Consider the following 26,101-nt stretch of genomic DNA (forward strand, 5'->3'; position numbering starts at 1 on the left):
TCTTGGTTGTGTTGAACACCTGTTGCAGTTCTTAAGTAGACATGTCCCGACTGAAGTTTCTTGCCTTTTTATACAGAGTGATAATATCTACTTGTAAGGCTGTACAGGGCCTTTGTGCAGAACCCTAAGCATAATGACTGCTACAAAGCATGCAGAAAGTATTTATTCCCTTCCTCTCTCCAAGAATACAGTCATCCTGTGATATTAATTATAGAAATTTGATTAGCAATTTTCCTGGAGCAAAGAGTTCTTAATCATTTTAAAAATTGTTTGACTGGATTCCCAGTTGTCTAAACCTTTGAGTTTTCCCCTCTATGGTTGCTTTCTAAAAAAGACCTCATTATATATGCTTCTTCAGATTATAAAGAAGAAACTACTTTTAAGTTTGCACCATGGACAGCACAAAGGAGAAAAGTGACAGTTACAAAGATGACTTGCTTCTTAGGATGGGACTTAATGACAACAAAGCAGGAATGGAAGGATTGGATAAAGAGAAAATTAACAAAATTATAATGGAAGCAACAAAGGTTTGTTCCTTGTTTCTTTTTATGTCTATACTTTTGTTACTACTAAGATTTCTGTTTAAAAGAACCAGATTAAGTTTTGATTGAATATCTCTTCCATTAAAATATTTGTATATATGATGTACTGGTGCTTGAATTCAGGGTAGGGCACACTCCCTTAGCTTTTTCTAGGCTGGCACTCTACCACCTGAGCCACAGCTGCACTTCCAGCTGTTTGGGGTTTAATTATAGATGAGAATCTTGGCGGATTTGTCTACCTAGTCTGGTGCATGTATAATTTTTATGAATTGTCAAATTACTCTCCTTACTGGTTGTTTCAGTTTATTCTTTTACTAGTTTATAAATGTATTATCATGCCCAAACTGTATCAGTAGAAGGTATCGCTAAATTTTTGGACTTACCAAGCTGAGGTAACATAAACATTAGCAAACAATTCTATCAAAAAGATATGAATGGACATTTCAGTAAAGAAGATATGCTATGACTTATAGGTACATGGAAGTCTATTCAGCATCATTAGTCATTAAGAAAATATAAATTTTGGGGTTGGAGGTCTGGCTCAGTTGGTAACAAAAGCATCAGTAGTGAGTTCAAGTCCTGCTCTCAGACCAAAAAACATGTAAATATTAAAACACTGAGATGCTGTTCACAGTATTATTGTCACAAATGTCTATAATAACACAATCACAGTGTTGACAAGGATATGCAGAAGTTAAAACCTTCATACCTTGCTAGTAGGATTGTATAATAGCTCAGTTACTTGGAAAACACTGTGGCTTCTCTCTCAAAATTATCTGTGGTTACTATATGACACAGGAATTCCATTCCAAGGTTAAGATACCCAGGAGAATGACAGAATGAAAATCCTCACAAACAAATTCATAGCAGCATAGCCAAAAGTAAATATATCTTGATGTCTATCAATCTGATAAATTACTAAGCATTGTTCAGTGCAAGAATGGTAAGTATTCAGTATCTGCTGCATTTTATTAATGACTTAACATTAAATTTCTGAATGGTGAAGGAGATAACTGATGACCCAGCTGACTTAGGCCTATGACACTTTTTTTCTGAATGCAACTTTCAACTCACAGAGCCTGTGATTAGTTGTGTCTCACAACAATTGTATGACTTCAATAACTATTAATATTTACTGTTACAGATAAAGAAATAGATAAATAGTAGGTAAAGTATTTTGAAGTTACCCAACTAGTAAGTAATTGTTTTGAGTTCAATCAATCTGATTCCAGAATGAGTATTCTCAGCCAGCAGGTCACATTACAGTGATATTTTCTTTCTGACATTTATCCTCTGCTTTGTTTCCTCCACAGGGCTCCAGATTTTATGGGAATGAGCTCAAGAAGGAAAAGCAAGTCAACCAGCGAATTGATAACATGATGCAACAAAAAGCTCAAATTACCAATCAGCAGCTAAGGAAAGCCCAATTACAGGTATTAATTCAGTCCTTAGAGTAGAAGTTGGTGGAATGGTAATTGACAGCTATCATGCACCATCATCAGGTCATAACTGCAGACAAGATGAAATGTGTTTATTACAGTGAAGGCAGACCCATTCAGCAGATGTACACACTTTCCTAAGCAGTCAGTACTCTCCTCATTTACTTCCAGTCTACACCAGGCCTTGCCACCATCATTATACAAAGAGTAAATATAGTCTTAAATAACTTGCCCTGCTTCATAGGTATTTAACAAAGCTACAACTCAACTCAAAACCTACGTGCTTTTTTTTTGGTGGTCATTGGGCCTGAACACAGGGCTTGGGCACCATCCCTGAGCTCTTTTCCTTAAGACTAAAGTTCTGCCACTTTGTGCTACAGCACCACTCTGATTTTCTGGTGGTTAATTGGAGATAAGACTCTCATGGACTTTCCTGCTTGGACATACTTCAAACTGTGATCTTCAGATATCAGCCTCCTAAGTATCTAGGATTATAGGCATGAACCACCAGCACCCAGCCCTGTGTTTCATACTTGTAGTGAGAAAAGGTCACATGGCCACAGGATAAAAATGATAAAAATGGCAGATTTTCTGTAATGCTGATTTTGGAAGGAAGGAAGGGAAGAAACATATCTATAAAGTAAGAAGTAACTTAAAATACAACTATAGTTTAGTAAAATAAAGTTATAAAATCAGAAATGAGATTATATCAATTTAAGTTTCATTTTTGTTTACATAATGTCCAAATATTATCTTATGGTTATTTTAATTTCCCTTTTATTATGACAGAAAGAATATCTTTTTACATATTAGCCATTATTTTTTTAATTGTAAGGATGACCTTTTTTATTCTTCTTGTTAGGTTATAGGTGAAGTAACTGGCACAAGCAATATATTTTAAATAAGAACTTATTTGGGGGATTAGGCTTAGTGACACATGACTGTAATTCCAACTACTTGCAAAGTAGAAATAGAAGGATCATAATTTGACACAGACCAGATAAACACATCAGTGAAGCCTTTTCTCAAAAATAGGCTGGATGAAGTGGTACATACCAGTTGTCCCAGCTTCCTAGAAAGCAAAAATAAGAGGATTATTTTTTGAGCTCAGCCTAGGCAAAAAAAAAAAAAAAAACCATGAGCCTCTATTTTAAAAAACACAAGAAGTAAAAGGGCCTGGAGTCATGGTTAAAGCAGTACAGTAAGTCCCAATAACATACATTAAAAAGTCTTTTTTCTTTCTCATAGGTAAATAGTTCAAGCTGATGAGTTGACCCTGTTTATCATAGTAATTTCAAGATGCAAATTCTTTAAATCTTATTCTTGTAGCCTCCCCAGGTGTTATTCTTACCTGGATTTGACAAATGTACATTATCCTCATTTCATATTCTAGTAAAAGCAGAGTGGGAGAAAAGTTAAAAGCAAGTAATTTGCTTTTAAACAAGTGAAAAGAAAATATACAGTACTAAAACTTGCATTTTTTGGCAGTACTTTAAGCTACAGGGCCACACAGAGTTAGATGAGAAGCTATAAAATACCTTCTCTGGCCAGGTGGCCATGTGCCCAGCTAAAAGCTGTTACTGTGAAAGGAAGGAGAATGCATTTGGAAGTTCAACTGTCAGTCCAAAGCCATTTCCTATGCCCACATTTCTAGGAGAGTTTATATCCATTTCTCTTGATTTGAAAGATCTTATTATGCATTAAGGAATCCTTTTCTTGCCATTTGTTGTAAGTCTGCTTCCAATATGTTATCGTTTAACTTTGCAGCATTATCCCTATATATATTTTAAGTTTGAAATCCAATGGTATTTTTAAAGACCTTTATTTTTAGAGCTGTTTTAAAATGAGATTTTTTTCTATACCTTTGCCCCCTTACAGGCTAACTTCCCTCACTAGCATCACTTCCCACAAGAATTAATGAACCTACTTTGACATATCATTATCACTCAAAATTGATAGCTTCATGTTGTTGTATATTTTATAAATTTGGGCAAAGTTATATATTCACCATCATACTATTCAGAGTATTTTTACTGCCCTGAAAGTCCTTTGTGCTCAGCTAACTGCCCTCCCTCCATGTTAACCCTTTTACTATGCCCAGAGTGTTCCCTTTGCCAGATGCCATCTAGCTGGAATCTGACAGTATGTAGCCTCTTTCCGATCTACTTCTTTAATATAGCAATATTCATTTAGAGTGGCTCCATGTCTGTTTATGTCTCAATAGCTCCCCAACATCTGGATGTACCACAATTTTATGTATCCATTCCCATAAGGAGGGGCATCTTGATTACTTCTGAGTCTGGTTAATTATGAATAAACTATTTATAAACATCCATGTGCAGTTCTGTTTGTGGAAATAAATTTTCAGCTCATTTGAATAAATGCAAAGGAGCTGTAATTGCTGAATATTATGGTAAGAAAATGCTAAGTTTTACATGAAACTTCCAAACTGTCTTCCAGCCTGACTGAACCATGTGTAGTAATTCCCACCATCAGCAAGTGGGAATTGCTACACATTCTGTGCAACCAGCATTTACTGTCAGTATTCTAGGTTTTGGATATTCTAATAGATACACAGTATAATATGATCCCATTTTAATTGGCATTTCCCCAGTGATGTAGGATTTTAAGCATCTTTTCATGTTCTTGCCATCTTTCATCTGTATATCTTCTTTGGTGAAGTGACAGTATTAAGGAAATTTGGGACCCCTTTTTAAATGTTTGGTTGTTTTGTTTTATTGTTGATTTTTAGAATTCTATGTTTTGGTTATTAGTCCTATATCAGTTGTTTTTTCAAGTATTTTCTCCCTGTCTATAACTTATGTTTTACTTTCTTAACAGTATCTTTCTTTTAAAGAGCAATATTTTAGAATTTGTTTTCATGTAAGATGTAAAGGATATTTTTCTCTAATTGATATTATATTTTTCCTAATGATAATTAACTTGCCCAACTCCAATTATTGTATTATGAGTGTTTTTTCCACTGAATTGAAGTAATGTCCTTTCAAGTACTAAATTCTTGTGTACTTTGGTTTGTTTCTGGCTACCCTCATGTAGTCAGGTGAGTTAGTTTTTACGTATATCAGCACCATATTATTTTACTGAAATGTAAATATATAGGTACTAAAGATGTGGCTCAAGTAATTTTTCTCATAAGCATACCACAAAAAATAAATAAATATGTAGTTTAATATTCTCTTAAAATTCTTCCTTAAAACTGTTTTTTCTTGAGCTGGGAATGTGGCTTAGTGGTAGAGGGCTTCCTAGCATGCATGAAGCCTTGGGTTCGATTCCTAAGTACCATATAAATAGAAAAACCTGGAAGTGGCACTGTGGCTCAAGTGGTACAGGGCTAGCCTTGAAGCTCAGGGATAGTGCCCAGGATTCATGCCCCAGGACTGGCAAAAACAACAACAACAAAAAACCTGGTTTTTTTCTTGGATTTTTTTTTTTTGGTCGGTCATGGGGCTTGAACTCTGGGCCTGAGCAGTGTCCATCAGCTCTTCAGCTCAAGGCTAGTGCTCTACCACTAGAGCTACAGCGCCACTTCTGGTTTTCTGGTGGTTTATTGGAGTTATATAAGAGTCTCACAGCCTTTCCTGCCCAGGCTGGTTTTGAACCGTGATCCTCAGATCTCAGCCTCCTGAGTAGCTAGGATTACAGGCATGAGCCACTGGCGCCTGGCTAGAATGAAATTTTTAAGATTGATAAAAATGATGTCTTAAGTTCATCCAAAAGAAATAGTCCACTGCGTGCCCGTGGCTCTTGCCTGTAATCCTAGCTACTCAGGAGGCTGAGATCTGAGGATTGCGGTTCAAAGCTGGCTCCGGCAGGAAAGTCCATGAAACTCTTATCTCCAATAAACCACTAGAAAACCGCTGTGGCTCAAGCGGTAAAGTGCTCACCTTGAGCTGAAGAGCTCCCAGGCCCAGAGTTCAAGTCCCATGACCGACCAAAAAAAAATTCATTCTGTCCAAAACAACATTACTTTAAAAATGACTGTATTCAATAAGCATTTGGTTTTCTGGGGGTTTTTTGACAAGTTTTACTGATCTATAATATTTAATAAAATTCTTCAAGGTCCATTTTAATGGTACAATACACTTTGATAATCTGAAGAGATAGAAAGTGCCTTCCATTGTGTAACACAACTTCAGATTTTGTTCCAGTTTTAGTTGACTATTTCATGGGAGGTTCTCTGGCATCTTTTGCAAGAGGAATGGCAGGAAATGTGTTTTATGTTGATTATTCAATTGTCTCATTTGTTGCCTTTCCTCTAAAAGAAGTTGTATAAACCGGAGGAGATTTGAGGAAGTCCTTAGGAGTCAAAAACATCTGAGAGACCCAGAGAAGTTTTAGTGGAAAAAGTGTTTCTTTTTAAAGTCATAAAATTTCCATGTGCTAGATTTTTATTATGCATGACAATAGTGTGAACTGTTGCTAGTCAAGCTGTGATAAATAACCTCTGCAGACATGAACTCCCGGGGTATCTACTCTGAACCTGTCAGTATTTTATATTTTCATCTGACTTCCTAAAGGCATGATCATTGTTGTAACCACTAAAATATCTTGAGTTCTTATATGAAATACATAAATATCTTATGTTATGCTAAATAGTAACTACACAGAAAATCAGTCATTAACTACTCAGATTAACTCAGTAGTCAAAGGAAACATTAAGTTAATATGAAAAATAGTTCAGAAATAACCTCCTAAATGTAGTAGAAATGTAGAGTTTTAGCAAGTAAACGACAGTATGGATTTAAGATATATCATTAGAATTTTGTTCGATTTGTTTCATTGCTAAAGACTTAAAAATTTATTTCAGGCTAGGCACTAGTGACTCACACCTGTAATATTAACTACTCAGGGGGCTGAGATAAGAGAATTGAGATTCAAAGCCAGCCCAGGCAGCCCATGAGACTCTCATCTCCAATTAACCATCAAAAAGCTGAAAAAAGAGATGTGGCTCAAGTGTTAGAGCACTAGCCTTGAGCAAATAAACCTCAGGGACATTGCCCAGGCCCTGAGTTCAAGCCACAGTACCAGCACCAAATATATATCTATGTATCTATATATTTATGGATTATAGATATATAGATGTATATTTTTTGGAGAGGCATCATAAAATAAGAGAAAGAACATAGGCTTTTTAGTCTAGCTCTATCATTTACTAGGTGTCTGACTCAGAGTTTTATTAAGTAGAAATAATAATCTTGGAATTATTCTGAGCAGCAAATGAGTTAACATAGAAAGCACTTACCATTTTAGATGATATATAAACTCAATAATTTTTGCACCTGCTTTAAAAATTAACGGTACATCAGCTAGCCCTTATCCCTCGTTAAGTGTATTACATTAGTATCTCTTTCAATTCCTTCAACAACGTTTTTGAGGTTAGTTAGTCTGGTTGTACAAATAAGAAAAGTAATGCTAAGTTACCCACTGCCATGGAAATAATGAGCAGCCCTGAAACCCAAACCAAAGCTATTATTTTTAACTCCCATAGTACACACCAGATCTCCACAGTAGCAGAAGGAACAAGGTCCATGTTACCTTCTTAGATTGGAGCTGGAAATTCTTTTGAGAGAGCCTGGAAGAAAAGAAAAGTGAATGAAGACTTTAGGGGAAGAAAGTTGAAAAGGCACTGATGGTGTGCATCTCGTATATGTAGAAAGAGAAGGGTTCAGACAAGGGTAACTAATGACAGATAGTAAAGGAAAGTGGAATGTATGAGTCATGCAGTGGGGAGTTTTCCTTTTGGCAACTGTACACTTGCAACAAGCAGGAGGAAGAATAGATTGCTGGAGACTGTCAGAACAGTGATATATGAGTCGAAGGACAATTGTTTTCCCATTTGGGTTGCTTTCTATTATCTTTTTTTCTCCAAATGACTCCAGCTCAAAATATTCCAGATGCCACTCCCTTGTTATTATTAGGCATGTATTAGGCATATTTTTTGATTACTATAGATGAGCTTTTAGTCTCTTCTTGCTTTTATTAGTCTCTTTAATGTGTTCATAATTCCCTGAATAGAAGCACTAGAAGAAACTTTCTTGGGAGGAGCATCCTGGAGAGTGCTGGTGAGTGGTGAGGCCCACCCCTGCCCAGGCGCAGACCCCCACATAGGGTGGTCTTCAGACCCCCCCAGAAGAAACTTTTAAATCAGAATAATTTGAGTAAATTGAAAAGTTCCACTTACTAAGGACAGGGATTCATGGTAAGAAGCTAGTCTTATCCAAAAATTTTCTAATACTGCTCTTTTTTTTTTACCAGTTAATGCATTAGTATAATTTCCATCTCCCCTTTTACCTCTCTTGTGGAGAAAGATTTTTGTTGTTGGTGGTGGTGGTGGCAGTGGTTGTAGGGCTTGAACTCTGGACCTAGGCACTGTCCCTGAGCTCTTCAGCTCAAGGCTAGTGCTCTACCACTTTGAGCCATAGCTTCACTTCTGGTTTTCTGCCTGGGCTGGCTGTGAACCAAGATCCTCAGATCTCAGCTTCCTGAGTAGCTAGGATTACAAGTGTGAGCTCCTGGCACCTGGCTAAGATTTTAAGGTAGATATAATGTTTCTCCCAAAGGAACTCACAATTTACTGTCTAATACAGAAAGGGCCTTGGGAAGAGCAAGAGAACAAGTAAGAGAACATTACATTCTACAGCACAGAGGACAGAGACCAGTTAAGTTACAAAAGTTACCTCAAGGTCTGTGACAGAGCTAGAAAAGGTGTTCCAGCCTCAGGAAGGCACCTGGGGGTCCTTCAGTTAGTTGCAGACTAAACAGGTCAGGTCCTCGAACATCTCAGTATGGCTGTTGCAGACAAATATGATATAATTCTAAGAGAGAATGCAGTTTTTGCCTACAGCTGATGTCACAGTAATGCTGAGAAGGAAAGCCATGAAGAAAACACTGTAGAGTAGAGGCAGGGTTAAAGTCCAGCATGAGGGAAAAGCCACATCATACCCTGTGCCTGTGTATCTTTGAAGGAATTGTTCTAAGGATCTCCACATGATAGTAATTGTTTCATTCTAGCATCACCCCCTTTGCTTATTTGAGGCTGTTTACTCTTTTTTTATTGTTTTGTTAATGCAGCTATCCACTGATCCTTTTAGTAGTGATTGCATTGATTAAACTTGCACTGTGTCAAGCTCCTCATGTTCTTCAGTTCAGTTAACACTTGTGATTTTACTTTCCTAGTCTCCCCATTTGTAATATGTTACAGAGATTAAAACTGTCACATGGGGACTAGGAAGGTGGCTCAGTGGTAGAGTGCTTGCCTCGCATGCATGAGGCCCTGGGTTCGTTTCCTCAGGACCACATACACAGAAAAAGCCGGCGGTGCTATGGCTCAAGTGGTAGTAAGCTCGCCTTGAGCTGAAGAGCTCAGGGACAGTGCCCAGGCCCAGAGTTCAAGCCCCATGACCAATAAAAAAAAAAAGAAAAGAAAAACTGTCACATGACATCCTCATCTGTGGGTAAGCTGGGAAAGTGAATTCATAGCATTACAGGAAAAGCCTACAGAAAGCAACAGTTGGGAATGTATCTGCTACATAAACCCCTTTCTTACCACCTTTGATTATTTCTACTCAATTTCATTTCTTTTCAATCCCATTGTTTCTCTCTTTAGAGACAAAAATTGTTTGAAGATTAAATTCTTCATTGTTATATTTGACACATATTAAAGTTTATAAGAAGTAAATTATAGTGTATGTTTTCAATTTGTATTTGTATAGGCTAAGATGTTTCTACATGTTTAGTTGTATGTATTACTATTCCCATAGCATCCATCATTTGCCAAACAGGTGTAACCTTTTGTTGTACATTTCATTTGTTACTATTTCAAATGGGAGTTATTTTACCTAAATTGAAACGTGCAGTTATAGTAAGTTCTCCATAATTATAAAGTAGTAGAATCAGTTCATATTAGCAGTTGTGATAGTTCATTCATTCATTCAATTACCTTGTTGACAAAAACAAAAATGCTTATGATCTTCCTGGGCATATGGAGAGTTATCAGGAAAAGATATTTGAAAATGACCATTTGTGAGAATAAAAGCAATCAGCCTTAATAAACATCAATACATTATATGACCAGATGTACCCAAAAACAACAATGAATATGCACCCATAGGTCAAGTGGATGGATGGATGGACAGAGATGGACAGAGACAGACAAATAGATACCTTATAATTTAAAATTATTATGCTTTTTCAATATTACATGGTCTAAAACTGTTACTTCTTTTTTGTTTAAGGTTGACAGATTTGCACTGGAGTTGGAACAGAGCCGGAATCTAAACAATACCATTGTGCATATTGACATGGATGCTTTCTATGCAGCTGTAGAAATGAGGGATAATCCAGAATTGAAGGATAAACCGATTGCTGTAGGATCACTGAGTATGTTGGTAAGTAGGTCAAGATAAAAGACAAAAAGGGTATTTCCTAACATATTCAAGTAAGCTTATTGGTTCATGAAGAAAGAAGTCTTTATTAAGGTCTAAGTTTGGTGACTATTTTTTAAATGCCTTATCTATACTCAGTATTTAAATCTCTCAACATACCTTAAGGCACCTGTATTTATTTTCTTTTGACTAAAATAATAGCAGACTCAGAGAGACCATAACCTTCCCAGTCACAAATCTAGTAGGATGGTAGAGTGACATTATATCCTTCCCTTGCATATCATATTTTTCTAAAGTATTCTAGATAAAGATAATTGAAGAAAGCTGGGCTCCAGTGGCTTACACCTGTAATCCTAGCTACTCAGGAGGCTAAGATCTGAGGATCAAGGTTCAAAACCAGCCCAGGCAGGAAAATCCATGAGACTTTTTTTTTTTTTTTGGTCAGTCATGGGGCTTGAACTCTAGACCTGGACGCTGTCCCTCAGCATTTCAGCTCAAGGCTAGCACTCTATCACTTGAGCCACAGCACCCCTTACTATTTTCTGGTGGTTTATTGGAGATAACGGTCTCATGGACTTCCTGCCCAGGCTAGCTTTGAATCATGATCCTCAGATCTCAGCCTCCTTAGTAGCTAGGATTACAGGTGTGAGCCACCAACACCCAGAGTCATTTGCCTTGAGCTGAAGAGCTTAGGGACAGCACCCAGGCCCAGAGTTCAAGCCTCACAACCAATAACAACAACAACAACAAAAAGATAATTGAAAAAGAAAGAAAAATATTGTAGCCAAGTGTGGTAGCTGTAATCCTAGCTGTTCAAGAGGCTGAGATTAAGAAGATTATAATACAAGGCCAACCCAAGCAAAAAGTTCACAAGACCTTTTCTCATCCAATAGCTGGACACACATGTACCTGTAATTTTGGCTATGGTGCAAAGTGTTAAATAAGAGGATTGTAGTCCAGGCAGAGGCCTATGCAAAAAGTGAACTATCTCAAAATAACGAGTGTAATAAAGGGGCAAAACATGAGGCACTGAGTTAAACACCAATACCTCCAAGAAAAGAATTCTAAACCAGATCATTTCGAACAGTAGCTTTTAGGGTAAGTCTGTCCTGTCACCTTTTTTTATTGGGGGGTGGGACAGTGCTGGGACTAGGGGTTAAACGCAGAGCATGGCGCTATCTTTTAAATGTTTCACTGAAGGCTGGTGCTATACTTCTTGAACCACACCTCTGCACCCAACTTTTGACTTGCTCTCTCTTGGCTGGCTTCCAACCTTAATCCTCAGATCTCAGCCCTCTGAGTAACTGGAATTACAGGCATAAGTCAGAATTACATCTGATCTGACACCTTTATTTTTGTAAATAAAATTTACTGGGACAGAGTTAGTATTATTACTATCACAATAAAAGAACAGAGTAGAACTAATCACAACTAAAACCATATAATCTGCAAAGCCTAAAGTGATCATTTACTTTCTGGACTTTGACAGCAAAGGTTTTAAAATTTTGATTATAGTATAACATATTTTACTAGTATATTTAGAATATCATTAGTTTTCCCCAAAACTAATAATCTCTGCTTTTGTTCAAACCTTCCAATCTTCACTCAAGGCTATCATGCCCATCTTAAAGAATATTTTATTGACACAGACTTACTTAATGCCTGGTATCGTGCCTATCTTAGAAAAGAGTTTATTAGCATAGACTTACTTAATACTTGCTATCACATTGTAAATATAGAGACAGTAGTGAGACAGGGTCATGGCATCATAAAACCATGACAAGGTAAAGTCAAAATGTGGTTTAGACAATGCCCTATAAAAGAATGCCCTTGAATTGAAAAATGTACATTAGTAATGTGTTTCTGGTTGAATGCATTGATCAATATGTCCATTTAGGTTTGTTTGTTTTTCCCAATGTGGTCCATTTTCTTTCAGTCTACTTCAAATTACCATGCAAGGAGGTTTGGTGTTCGTGCAGCTATGCCAGGATTTATTGCTAAGAGACTCTGCCCACAACTTATTATAGTACCCCCAAACTTTGACAAATACAAAGCTGTGAGTAAAGAGGTAAGTTGATGTATCACCTCTACTATAGCTGTTTACTAGTTTCCTGTTACGTAGAAGTAATACCAAAGGCTTTAGAGCAGCAGGATCTAACTAGTCTTAGCACATCCCTTCACACTCACTCTCATCCACTTCTTTGCACTTATATTGAATAACAAGCTCTTCATAATACCCAGAATGCACTATTCTGTTTCCCAGTTCTCTGCCTTTCTAAGTATTTTCCATGTATCTAGAAAACCCATTTTTCCAAACTAAATAGCAAAAAGCTCACTTTAGCTATTTTTTCTTAATGTGTAAAACAAATTTTCTTCTAGAACTACCTATTTTTATAATTTATAGAATCTACCACTCATTGTATTCTGAGTAAATTTTTATGAGTGTTTTGTTTTTTTTTTCTGACAACATAGCCTAGGCTGGCATTGAACTTACAATCCTCCTTCCATCTCTTAGTTAGTAGAATTACAGATGTGCATAACCATGCCTGACTATCATTTTTTAAACAATGACACAATTCACTCAGTGCTATATAATCTTTCGAAGATGCTTGAGAATTTAATATCTAAGAAACTGATAATCAAAAAGAAAAGGGAATAACCCATTACTCTGGAAAGGATCTCTGATACGGTTATCTACTAGAACTCCAATGGTCTCAAGTAAAACTACCACTTTCTCTTTTTAATAACAACCACCCTATAATGCAAAAATAGAACTTTCTTCTTGAATTAAGATTTTAGTTTTACATATGTCTATATCACTTTCAAACTGCTAAACACAATATGTTAAACACTATGATCTAAGTATAAACACTTAAGAAGCTATGGCCTACCCCATGATATCATTAGCCATGCAAGTGATCTTTACATTTGCTTAGGTTATTTGTATCTCACCTAATTTCCCCCTAGATATTATACCCCAACATTTAAAAACAATTTTATTATTTGAAAAACAGTCTTTTATCACATCAAGTACTTTGTTGCATCTTCTTTCTTTCTTTATTTGTTTTTGGTGTGTGTAGTGAGAGAGCATGTTCACATTTGGTGGTCCTAACTTAAAAAAATAAAATGCTATTCATAAATATAAGTGTTTAGTAGTAAAAAAAAATCCTATAAAGACTTTGTAAGACCTACTGAAACTCAGTCAAATTTGTGACAGTATTTGAATTCTCTTTATTCTGGTTAAGTTGGAAAACTTTCCATATTTGAGCAAGATCTAGCTCACTAATTTACAGATAGCAAATAACTTGTTATATGTAAATGAACTATCGATAATTCTGTAACTATAAATTAATACTTCTGGCATTTAGGAAGCTTGAGGAAGATCTATTTTTGTCTTGTCAAAATACTAGAGTAACCTTAGCTGTTCTTAGAGTTTTACATACTTGACTTTTACTGAAGCATGTCTATTTTAGTTCTTATACTCATGTCCCATGTAGAGGAAGTAAGTACTCAACAGTGTCTCTAGGGACCATTTCTCATTCACAATCTTAGTTGGCTGCCAACTATAGACTTTCCAGAGTTCCATTTTCACTAGAAAGATTCTATTTGGGTATATTGTAGAAATGGTTTCTTCTATAAGAACAAAGCTATTTTAGGTACCCTCTGAGTAAAAAAACTATGCCAAGTTTTATATCATCATTTTCTAAAATTTCCCATGACTCAGCTATCTGTAATTTTGTTAAGCTAAAATACTTTCTTTTTATAAATCCAAAGGTTCTCTCATACAGTAGATAGCTTTAAATTCTAGATGAAGTAAAATTCAGAAATTATATTTTCTAGAGGTTTTCTTAGATATAGCAAGATTTTAAATGCTATTTGAAGTATAACATAATTCAGGAAATACATTTTCTAATATATGTATTAGTTTGCCAACCATTTCTCCTTATTGCATCTAATACTTTAGTGATTTGAACAAACAGATGTAAAAACATTCTTAGTTTTATGTACTGAAACTCCTTATATAAAAGGCATTTCTGGCTGGGTACCAGTGGTTCATACCTATAATCCTAGCTGCTCAGGGGCTAAGATGTGACACAGGATCAAGGTTTGAAGCTAGCCAGGTCAAAAAAAAATATCCTGGAGACTCTCTCTTCAGTTAACTAGTAAAAAGCTTAGCTGGAGGCCTGGCTCAAGTGGTAAAGCACTAACTATGAGCAAGAAAATCAAACTAGAGTACACAGACCCTGAGTTCATGAACCAGTACTGTCACACACACAAAAAGCCACTTTCGTACTTTCTCAACTACACTTCTAATCCCCACATGTATCTTTTAATCCACAGTGCAACTCCAGAGAATTCTCCATCATGTAATTATACTCAGATTTGTGTCTGTTTTTTTTCCAATCCAGATTGCAATAAATAGAACATCATTTTCCTGTGTGTATCTATATGTATTAAGTGGACTTTTATGTGTATATTATAATTAATTGGAAATAACTATTTTCTAAAGCAACCTAATGCTTACAATTATTGCCTTTTCAGTCATTTGTGTGTGTGTGTGTGTGTGTGTGTGTGTATCAGTCCTGGGGCTTGAACTCAGGGCCTGGGCACTGTCCCTGAGCTTTTTTGAAGCTCAAGGCTAGCACTCTACCACTCTAGCCACAGCACCACTTCTGGCTTTTTCTGTGTATGTGATACTGAGGACTTGAACCCAGGGCTTCATGTCTGCTAGGCAAGCACTCTACCACTAAGCCACATTCCCAGCCCCTAATTATTTCTTTTTAAAATGAACAAGAATCATCATAAAAAATGAGAAGGAATAGAATCCTATCATGTCCATTTTTCCTTCTGACTAGTTGCATTAATCCTTCACTATTTTTTTCATTGCCTCAGAATTATTTTATCTGAGATTTATTTGAATCACTTACTGTTTCTTGATATAGGTAACTAAATAGAGATTGCAGCAGATGAATCTATTTCATAGTCTTTTGCTTTAGATCTATTTTAATACAAAAGAAAATTTGATGAATATGCACTGGTAGTAAATTATTTATTCCTTAAGTCCAAGAGTTATTGATTGCAGAATCATTCTTGTAGTTGCAAAGTAAGAATATTAAAGCTTCCCATCAGCTATAAATGACAGGAAGTTTTGCTGTGGCAGCAAACTTTAAGGCTTTTTTTGTTCTTTTTGAAGGTTAAGGAAATACTTGCTGAATATGATCCTAATTTTATGGCCATGAGTCTTGATGAAGCGTACTTGAATATAACAAAGCACTTACAGGAAAGACAAAACTGGCCTGAGGACAAAAGAAGATATTTTCTCAAAATGGGAAACTTGGTAGAAAATGGTAAGAAAATTATTAGAATTAGCAAACCAAGGAAGTGTCGCTGTAGCTCAAGAGGTAAAGGGCTCACCTTGAGCTGAAGAGCTGAGGGATAGCACCCATGCCCAGAGTTCAAGCCCCAGGACCAAAAAAAAAAATACAGTTAGAATTAGCAAACCAAAACAAACAAGACCTTTTAAGATGATGATCTAGTTAACTTATTACTGTGCACAGATGGAGGGATTAGATATATCTTTATAAAAATGAATAATAAATTTTAAATATACCAGTTTTTTAGTTAAATGTATACGAGACCATTTTTACATTGAATCAGCTTGTTAATAAATCTCAGGACTTTGAGTCTTCAGAGTTTCTAAACAAAGTATCACAGAAGTTGTTTTCTTAAGATCTAACTATCAAAGGGTTCAGATTACATTGAAGCTAAGGAAGTTATCTGTTTAAGGTGACTTTTTTGTTACTGATAGAAATTAGATATTTTTTAAAAAGATTAGCTTCAAACAGATCAAAGCATTCAGTGACTTTTTTTTTCTTCATTTCTAAAGTTTTCCATTATCTGGTTCCAAAACAGCAATTACATCTGTTTCACCCTTGCCAAACTTAGTGACTTCTCTCTTTCTTTCCTTTCCTTTAGATCTTATTACAGCTTTATATATAATGAAACAAAAGTTTCATGACTCCATAGGTTTTTCACATAGTCCCATTGTTATCCAGTGCAATGCCAAGAAATGCCACACATACTGTTCCCAACTCTTTGCCAAAAACACGACTACTTCAAATGTCTGAACTGCCCTGAATCCCAAATGAAAAGGTGTGATATGGGTTTTACTCACAAACCACAACCACATGTTATATGCATGACTCATTGACTGCATCAGAGGAGCCCTACAGTAACGGGAAACCCTTGAAGCAAAAACTTTATACATGGCATAAAATTATAGGTTTCTTACATTCTGTGGGAATCACATCATTTAGAAAGTTTAATATAGACAATAAATAACAACTCCATTTCCTTATGTTAAGCCCTAAGGGAAAGGTCATTAAACAACCATTTCTGGACACAAAGGACTCCTTTCTTGGTATAATTTTATCATTTGGGGACTTGGCATGTCACTTTGCTTAAAAATGTCACTTTAGCGGTTCATTAGTTTTTACAGGAGAGAAGGAAAATCATTAAATGATTATGTCAAAGTAACTTCTAAACGCCTTCTGTTATGATTCCTTTTATTCTAGATTTAAAATTTTTTCATTGGGATTAAGATAAATGTTTTTATTCTGTGTTGATATGATACTTTATAAACAAGAAAGTCAAAGTGAATCTCGAATAAAGAAAATTAAGAATATTTTAGCATTTGAAAGTATTCCTAAAATGAAGAAAAACTAAAACAAAACAAAACTCATATTTCAGGTACACTGTATTGTTTAATGCCTTTTTGCTTCATTTCTAAATTCTAACTTAAGAGGCGTTTTCTTCTTGGAGGAGAATAAAAGAAAAACTATTTCTATTTGCTTTTTTTGGGGGAGGGTTGGGGGGAGGGGGGTTTGGTCGTGGGGCCTGAACTCTGGGCCTGGGCCCTGCCCCTCAGCTCTTCAGCTCAAGGCTAGTGCTCTACCACTTGAGCCACAGCGCCACTTCTGGCTTTTTTCTTTTTGCTTATGTGGTGCTGAGGAATTGAACCGAGGGCCTCAGGCATGCAAGGCAAGCGCTCTACCACTGAGCCACCTTCCCAGCCCACTATTTTATTTATTTATTTTTTTGCTGGTCTTGGGGCCTGAACTCTGGGCCTGAGCTCTGTCCCTCTGCTCTCCCACGCAAGCTAGCACCCTACCACTTGAGCCACAGCACCACTTCCAGCTTTTGTCTGCTTATGTGGTGCTGAGGAGTCGAACCCAGGGCCTCATGCATGCAAGGCAAGCACCCTACCACTGTGCCACCTTCCCGACCCTATTTGCTTTTTTTTTTTTAAAGAAAAATGTAACGAGTTTCAAAAGTTAATGAGTTTCATATGTGATATTTTTTAAAATATATCCTATAAAAATGGATATTCTTTTTTAAAAGCCTGGACATTGATTCATTTATTAAATAGTTACAAAATATATATGATGGCATTTCTGATCTTAGTCTCCAGGAACAAAACAAACTAATTGTGCTTTGTTATCTTATGAAACAATGGAGAAAAGAAAAAAAAAGAATCAGGAGAAACCTCATTTATGAAGTAAGAACTCCTTAATTTAAAGATGAGTTAAGATTCCTATTTGTAATTCAGATAAACCTGGAAAGGAAGTTAATAATGTTTGTGAGCATGAATGGCCCAGTTCTCCACTACTTTTTGAAGATAGCCCTCCTGATCTGCAGCCCCCAGGAAATCCTTTCCAAGTGAACTTTGAAGAACAAAACAATCCTCAAACTCTCCAAGATTCCATTGTTTTTGGAACATCAGCTGAGGAAGTGGTAAAGGAAATTCGTTTCAGAATTGAGCAAAAAACAACACTGACCGCCAGTGCAGGTATTTAAAAGGATACTAATGGCCATTGTGGTTATAATACATCTATTCTAAATTGCCTTATTTACTAAAACTCATAGTCATTGAAAACACCTTTCTGAAAAGGAGTAATTTGCTTGTAACAAAAAAGATTTAAAGATTTTGGTTATTACTTTAAGTATACTTCAACTTAGAACCTTTTCTTTCTTTCTTTCTTTTTTCTTTTTTTTGGTTGGTCATGGGGGTTGAACGCTGAGCTTGGGCACTGTCCCTGAGCTCTTCATCTCAAGGCGAGCACTCTACCACTTGAGCCACTTCTGGTTTTCTGATGATTTATTGGAGATAAGAGTCACATGGACTTTCCTGCCTGGGCTGGCTTTGAACCTCAATCCTTAGATCTCAGCCTCCTGAATAGCTAAGATTACAGGTGTGAGCCACCAGCGCCTGGCTTAGAACCTTTTCTTTCTTTTCCTTATGTGGAAAATTTACCAAAACAAAAAAACAAAACAACTTTCAAAGAGTAAAACATTAATTCTAAATTATATTCTAAGCCTTTCTGAGAAGTAAATATGGAGCCACTATGAAACAACCCAGTATTCCTACTGAAGGTCTTTTTTTTTTTTTGGGGGGGGGGTCCGATCGTGGGCCTGAACTCTGGGCCTGGGTGCTGTCCCTCAGCTCTTCAGCTCAAGGCTAGTGCTCTACCACTTGAGCCACAGCGCCACTTCCGGGTTTTTTTCTGCTTATGTGGTGCTGAGGAATCGAACCCAGGGCCTCATGTATGCAAGGCAAGCACTCTACCACTGAGCCTCCTTCCCAGCCCCTACTGAAGGTCTTAAGTAATCTGGTAACAGTACTACTTACTTAGAAATTACTCTTAGTTAAAAAAAATCATGAAGAATTAGATAATCATCAAATAGTGCCACAGGTACTAATACATTTCCTTTCCCCAGGACCATAGCAAGCCTTGGGGAAATAGACAGTAATCAGATCTGATTTTTGAGGTAGCATTCTATACCATTTTAAGTTACTTGGATTTATCATTATTGGTAGATTTTGGTCATTTCAGAATTATAAACTGTACATAATCACAACTTGAAGTCATTTGAGTGTTCTTCTTTTAAGGCATTGCCCCTAATACAATGTTAGCAAAAGTGTGCAGTGATAAGAATAAGCCAAATGGACAATACCAGATTCTCCCCACCAGGCAAGCAGTGATGGACTTCATCAAGGACTTACCTATTAGGAAGGTGAGATTGAATATAAAATTTATTATCCATACATATACTCTGATTTCTGATGACACACTATATAGGCTGAGTTTGGTCTTTGTTGAATGTAGACTTGGAGAAAAGTTTCTGCTAAACCCTAAAAGTAAAGTTTAGGAGCTTAGTTTCAAAAAAAATAATAAATGATAGATTTTTAAGTTCCTGCCAAGAAGAAAAATGAAATGAATGTTTGAAGGAAGTGTGTGTGTGTGCGCGCGCGCTGTTCTTGGAGCTTGAACTCAAAGCTTGGGTGCTGTCCCTAAGCTTTTTTGCTCAAGGCCAGTGCTCTGTCACTTGAGTCACAGCTCCATTTTCATCTTTTTGGTAGTTAATTGAACATAGATAGGACTTTCTTGCCTGAGATGGCTTTTAACCGAGATCCTCCTAAGTATTGTGAGCCACCAGTGCTTGGCACTGAAGGAATTTTCTTAATGATAAATACTATCATCTCTTTTTTTTTGTTGGTCGTGGGGCCTGAACTCTGGGCCTGGGCTCTGTCCCTTGGCTCTTCAGCTCAAGGCTAGCGCTCTACCACTTGAGCCACAGTGCCACTTCCAGCTTTTTCTGCTTATGTGCTGCTGAGGAATCGAACCCAGGGCCTCATCATGCAAGGCAAGCATTCTACCACTGAGCCACTTTCCCAGCCCACTATCATCATTTTTAACTCCACATTTTTTTACTACCAAATTAATAGAAATGATTATTAGACATCTAGAATTTTTGTTAACAAAACTACCATCTTTAAAATGAGAATGTTATTTTTTCAAATATATTTTATTATTCTTTAGACCATATGTATCTTCACATATAGCATATATAGATCTCCTTTTTTGGGGGGGGTGGGGGTCCGGTCGTGGGCCTGATCTCTGGGCCTGGGTGCTGTCCCTCAGCTTATTACCTCAAGGCTAGTGCTCTACCACTTGAGCCACAGCGCCACTTCCGGCTTTTTTTTTCTGCTTATGTGGTGCTGAGGAATCGAACCCAGGGCCTCATGCATGCAAGGCAAGCACTTTACCACTGAGCCACCTTCCCAGCCCTATAGATCTCCTTTTTAACCATACTATATGCAATATGATGTTCTAGAGCTTGCTTTCTTATTGTATAAGAATGAATTTGAATAAAGTATTTTTCAATGTTCTAAAAAGTCTGTTTTTTGTGGGGGAGGGGGGTCTGGTCGTGGGGCTTGAACTCTGGGCCTGGGCGTTGTCCCTCAGCTCTTCAGCTCAAGGCTAGGGCTCTTCCACTTGAGCCACAGCACCACTTCCGGCTTTTTTCTTTTTGCTTATGTGGTGCTAAGGAATCAAACCCAGGGCCTCGGGCATGCAAGGCAAGTACTCTACCACTGAGCCACCTTCCCAGCCCCAAGTCTGTTTTTTAAGTCTACATGCATATTAAAATCATAACTCTTATAGTAAGAAGTTCCATTTAGTGTATTTCTTCTACCATTCCAAAGTTTAAGCCACTGAACTCATTTTTAATGCTTTTAAAAATTCCATGAAATGCTAGTTTAAAAAATACTACCAAAACAGCTTCTTACTTTCAAGATAGTCATGTTATTGACTATCAAAAGTACTGTAAGATTATAACCTCTGGCCAGGGATGCAGTTGCCTAGCATGTGCAAAGTTGTAAGTTCAAACCTAAAACCAAACACACACATACACACAAACACACACAAATCTGAGTTCTAACTTTAATTTCTATTAATTATAAATATTGATTCTTTTCTAGGTTTCTGGAATAGGAAAAGTTACCGAAAAAATGTTAAAAGCCCTTGGAATTATTACTTGCACAGAGCTCTACCAACAGAGGGCATTACTTTCTGTCCTTTTCTCTGAAACATCATGGCATTATTTCCTTCATATTTCACTGGGTCTAGGTTCAACAGACCTGGCAAGGTATCTGTATATACAGACATGTTGCTTTTCTTTTTTTTAGCGTTTACTGAAATGTTTTAATCGTTAAGATGGATATTGTAAAGACAACATATTTTAAACTTCTTTTAGATTAGTGTAATTCAGAATATATATTTGGATTAAAGCTTGCAGTTGGGATATGGGAGAAAAGGAGAATATCTATCCCCTTCTAGTTAATGGTTTCAACAGTTCAGTAGATGGACAGTTAGCTTTCTGTCCCTACTTTGTTCTATGGTCAGACTATAAGAAGAATGCTGGTAGTTGGGTTGTTCAGGGAAGAAAAGTGACTTATATTCCATAATTGTTCCTTTAAATAAGATTAAATGCTTCCATGAAAGACTTGAAGAACTAAGTACCATTCATTTCTTCTCCAGATGATTCAGTCAGCACCAAGTTCTTAATGTTCTGTGCTATTCTAGACACTAGAGGCAACAATGAATAAGACCAACTTCTGTCCTTGTAGAGTTTACACACAAATGTGAGAGGTAGGCAATAACCAATAGACAGATGAATAAAGTGGAGGAAGGGTGGAGAAAATGGCATGGTGATTGTAAGTGTTGGTAGCCACCATCCAGAGGCAGAGACCTGAGGAAGCCTGCCAAAGGACTGGCTAGGAGAAGATGGAACAGCTAAAGATGTAAGAGGAGATGGGGCTCTGAGCTTTCTTCATCTGACCTTTCAAAAATGCAGTTCACTGTAACTAGAAGGTGAAGTGATTGGGAATAAATGAAGAGAATTAAAAAAATGGAAATTATAAAAATCAATCCTAGGTATTTTTTTTTACTATCAATCTGTTGCTGTGCCCTTAAAATTCCCCCCCTCTCTCTCACTCTCTCACTCTCTCGCTCTCTCTCTCTCACACACATACATATAGAGACAGTCTCACTACATAGCTCAGTCTGAGTTCTAAAGTGATTTTCCTGCTTCCTGAAGCAGGATGCCTCCTGAGTACTAGGATTACAGATGTATAGTACCACACTCAACTTCCTTTATATTCTTCTACTTCAGCTAAAGCCAGTAAAATCACTCACTATGCCTATAAATAGCTGTTTTGTCCATTAAGCCTGATAAATCTTACAGAAATCGGAAGGTTTGTTGGTTATACTAGTGCATGACTATAATTCTATTTCTCAAGAGACTGAGACAAAGCCAGCCTGGACTACAAAAGTAAAGAAATTGTGCCTGTTGTTTTGGGTCCACAGTTAACTGACTTATTTGTTTATATATTTTATGTATTTAGGTTCTGGGGTTTTAATTCAAGGGGCAAGAGTTCTACCACTTGAACCACAGCTCCAGCCCTTTTTTACTTTAGTTATTTTTTTCAGGTCAGTTTCATGCTTTACCTAGGGCCAGCTTCAGAGTACAGTGCCTCTCATGTAAACTGAGGCCATGGGCATGCATGCCACCGTACATGGCTGTATATGGTAATTGATTGAGATGAGTCTCACTAATTTTTTTGCCCAGACTGACCTCAAACCATAGTCCTCCATGTATCTGCCTCCTGAGCAGCTGGGATTATAGGCATGAGCAGTTGTGCTGATTTTGATCTTAAACAGATAGACTGAAAGATAAAGATATTATAGTAGTAAAAATAATCAAGTATTTGAATAAAATGGAAAGAAAAAAGTCAAAATCTGGTACCTTTTTTTTGCTTACCACTGTGCTTGAAAACAATACAATTTTAATCTCTAATTATAAATATGCAGGTGAGATATTTAAATAAAGTCTATTGGTAGGTTTTAATAATATGAAATACTAGGTTTCTGTTCCCCTCAATGTAATTACTTTGTCCTTCAAACAAACTCTGTCTTCCTTTTTTTTGTGGTTCTAGGGATTGAACTCAGTACTTCATGCATGCTAGGCAAATACCTTAGCTGCTGGGCAATGTTCCTAAACCACCATATTTACTTCCATATTTGTTTAATCTGTTTCCTTCCATTGGTATGTAAGTTTCTTAAGGAAAGACGGTTGATCTGTTTTACTCATTATTGTTTTCACCAATTTCTAGAACAGTGTTTGAGTCCTAATATGTTCACTAAATGTTTGGAAAAATAATAAAACATCATGTCACAATTTTGGTTTCAATTACTCCTGTCAGAGCAGCTCCAATCTAGTCAGTTTGGGTTCCCAACATCCTGTTGGTGTGTACCAAACTCTGATAGAGCTTTCATAGAGTAGTATAAAAGAATAACGAATAGGCTTATAGCTAGATAGTTTAGCCCAAACTAGATAAATTTAATTAAAATTCAATTACAGCCACAACTTTATACCACTATCTCCTATTGGTTTTTATAAGTATTTTATAAGTTATAGTTTAGATTTTATATATATTAAGGATTTAAGCTTTTAATAGCAGCAGTTTATAATATCTGCCTGTTTTCAAACTTCCTTTCTTCAAATAGATATCAATTTGACCCATGACATGTATAATCATAATAACATGTTTTATTATAATTTTAGAATTAGATTAAAAGGAAAAACTCATAGTTTTCATAGCATATGTATAAATTTTAATTTAAAAATTGAGGTAATCTAGACTAGGTGTAGTGGTGCACACCTATAATCTCAGTACTTTTGAGGTCCTGAGGCAGGAGGATAGGAAGTTCAAGGACAGCCTGGACTATGTAGGGAAACTGACTCTGAAGAAAACGAAACAAATGAACGAGTGAAGATATCTAAAAAGTAACTTATATATTAAGTTTTCTTGGATAATAAAAAAATTATTCTTTGAGAAAGAAATAATGACTTTTTCTCATTTTTAGGGATGGAGAAAGGAAAAGTATGAGCGTTGAAAGGTAATTTTTATTGTTTATTAGTTAGAATTCATGCTTCAAAAATTAATTTTTAGTAAAGTATTATTGAAATTTTAAAAATTATAAATCACAACAAATAATTGATATCAATTCACACTCCTGGAGTACAGGATTTATTATCCTTGATTGCTGTATCTCGGGGGAGGGGGGAATTAACTAAAGTTTTTGGGTTTGCTCCTATTCAGTGTATACTAAGCCACTTAGGATCGCAAATCTTTATTTCTAGTTGTATTTGTAAGTGCAATTAAGTCTTACTTAGGAAATTTAAGAAGTAGCAATGAGAATTCTTCTTAGAAATCTTCAAAGATAAGTCAAATGATCAGCAGCCTGGAATACAAGTTGAACGTCTCTAGTCTAAAAATCTGAAGTCTGAAATGCTCCAAGTGTAAATCATTGAGGCCAGCGTGCTACCACAGTAGAAAATTCCTCACTTGACCTACTGTGATAGGTTGTAGTCAAAACACACACTCAAAATTCTGTGTGAAAGTACCTTTAGACTATGGATGTGAGGCCTTTATGAAATACAAATGAGTTTCATGGCCAGACTTGGGTTCCCTCTCCAAAATCTTCTTATGTACCTTCAAATATCCCAAAATTCAAAAAATCCAAAATATAAATCCATCTTTTCCTTGTATGCACTTCAGATAAAGTATCCTCAACCTGAATAAAATATCAGTGATAGAGAACATAAAGATAATCTAAATAAGTGGACTTTTATAGACTTATGTGGAAGTCAGATGTGATCTCAATAGAAATCTGGAGGGAATATGTCAGTTTTCAAAAGTCCTTCAGTTGTCCTCAGAGCAGCAAAGTTCCTTTGAGACATTTAAGAACCATTGAGTTTAAGCCCAAGGACCAGAAAAAAAAATGTAGAGAGAGCAAGAGCCATAAAAGTATGCCTTTGCTGATCTATTTACCATCTAAATAGTTTTCCATTAATGTTTTAATTTATTATGTATCTTCATCTGAAATTTTTTGTGCTACAAAAAAATGAAACAATGTTATGCCACCAAAACTGACCACAGGTATATCATTCTCAAACTATTCAGAGTTGTAGTTTACTATGCACTAACATTGTTCTTGTCTCTCTAGGACATTCAGTGAGGTAAGCAAAGCAGAAGAACAGTACAGCTTGTGCCAAGAACTTTGCACTGAACTTGCTCAAGACCTCCAGAAAGAGGGACTTAAGGTACTTTATTTTGATGTGGTGTTTTAGCTTAAATTTTAATAATGAAATACCAGTGTAAAACAACAGTTATCTGAGACTTTTCTTAAAGATGAATACAAATTAGTAAATGTTGGAACAGAACATTCCTGTCCCCAACAATCAGAAACAGATTCAATCTGACCCACATCTGAGTCTCCAATGAGATCATGCTATGGGAGAGCAACCTGTGGAACTGGAATGGCTCCAGGGGAGTGACAGGCAGTTTGTGCCACCTCAGGAGAACATTTGAATGAAGGACTAAAGCAAACTTATATTGGCATTAGAGAAAAGGGCAAAGGGAAGGCTTTGCCTAGAATTGTATTCACATGTTATTAATTCATCCTTGAATATTTTTCTCACGTAGACAGTGACCTTTTAGAGCGGGCATTTTGTTTCAAGGCTCTAATCCAGCTTGTTTAACACAGTGAGAATAAAATCCTGGAACACTTTCAGCTTTCTGTTTTATATCTTCCCTCCCTACACTCTCAAAACAGAGTTGGAATTATTACAAAGGGTAATATAAAAATATTTGAAAGTTATTATTATAGCTGGATGTGGTGGCTCATACCTGTATTCACAGCCCTAGGGAGGCTAAGGTAGGTTGATTGAGTTTGAGGCCAGCCTGGGCTATGTACACACACACACACACACACACACACACACACACACACACACACACACACACACA

General features: G+C 36.5%; 1 protein-coding gene across 2 annotated transcripts in view; it reads left to right on the forward strand.

Moving 5' to 3' along the window:
- The window catches only part of Polk (polymerase (DNA directed) kappa), a 52,439-nt gene that overhangs the window by 18,527 nt on the left and 7,811 nt on the right, over positions 1–26,101 (forward strand). Inside the window, exons 2-11 of one of the 2 annotated variants that reach the window (XM_013025303.1) lie at positions 359–527; positions 1,856–1,975; positions 10,237–10,389; positions 12,323–12,454; positions 15,581–15,734; positions 17,996–18,235; positions 19,337–19,461; positions 21,209–21,375; positions 24,156–24,188; positions 25,299–25,395. In XM_013025303.1, coding sequence (XP_012880757.1) covers positions 393–527; positions 1,856–1,975; positions 10,237–10,389; positions 12,323–12,454; positions 15,581–15,734; positions 17,996–18,235; positions 19,337–19,461; positions 21,209–21,375; positions 24,156–24,188; positions 25,299–25,395 — 1,356 coding nt within the window. In that variant the 5' untranslated portion in view covers positions 359–392. The remainder of the gene's footprint in view (positions 1–358; positions 528–1,855; positions 1,976–10,236; positions 10,390–12,322; positions 12,455–15,580; positions 15,735–17,995; positions 18,236–19,336; positions 19,462–21,208; positions 21,376–24,155; positions 24,189–25,298; positions 25,396–26,101) is intronic. The other variant, XM_013025304.1, reaches the window with a different exon arrangement.

Source organism: Dipodomys ordii, unplaced genomic scaffold, assembly GCF_000151885.1.
Source record: "Dipodomys ordii isolate 6190 unplaced genomic scaffold, Dord_2.0 Scaffold83, whole genome shotgun sequence".
Lineage (NCBI taxonomy): Eukaryota > Metazoa > Chordata > Mammalia > Rodentia > Heteromyidae > Dipodomys > Dipodomys ordii.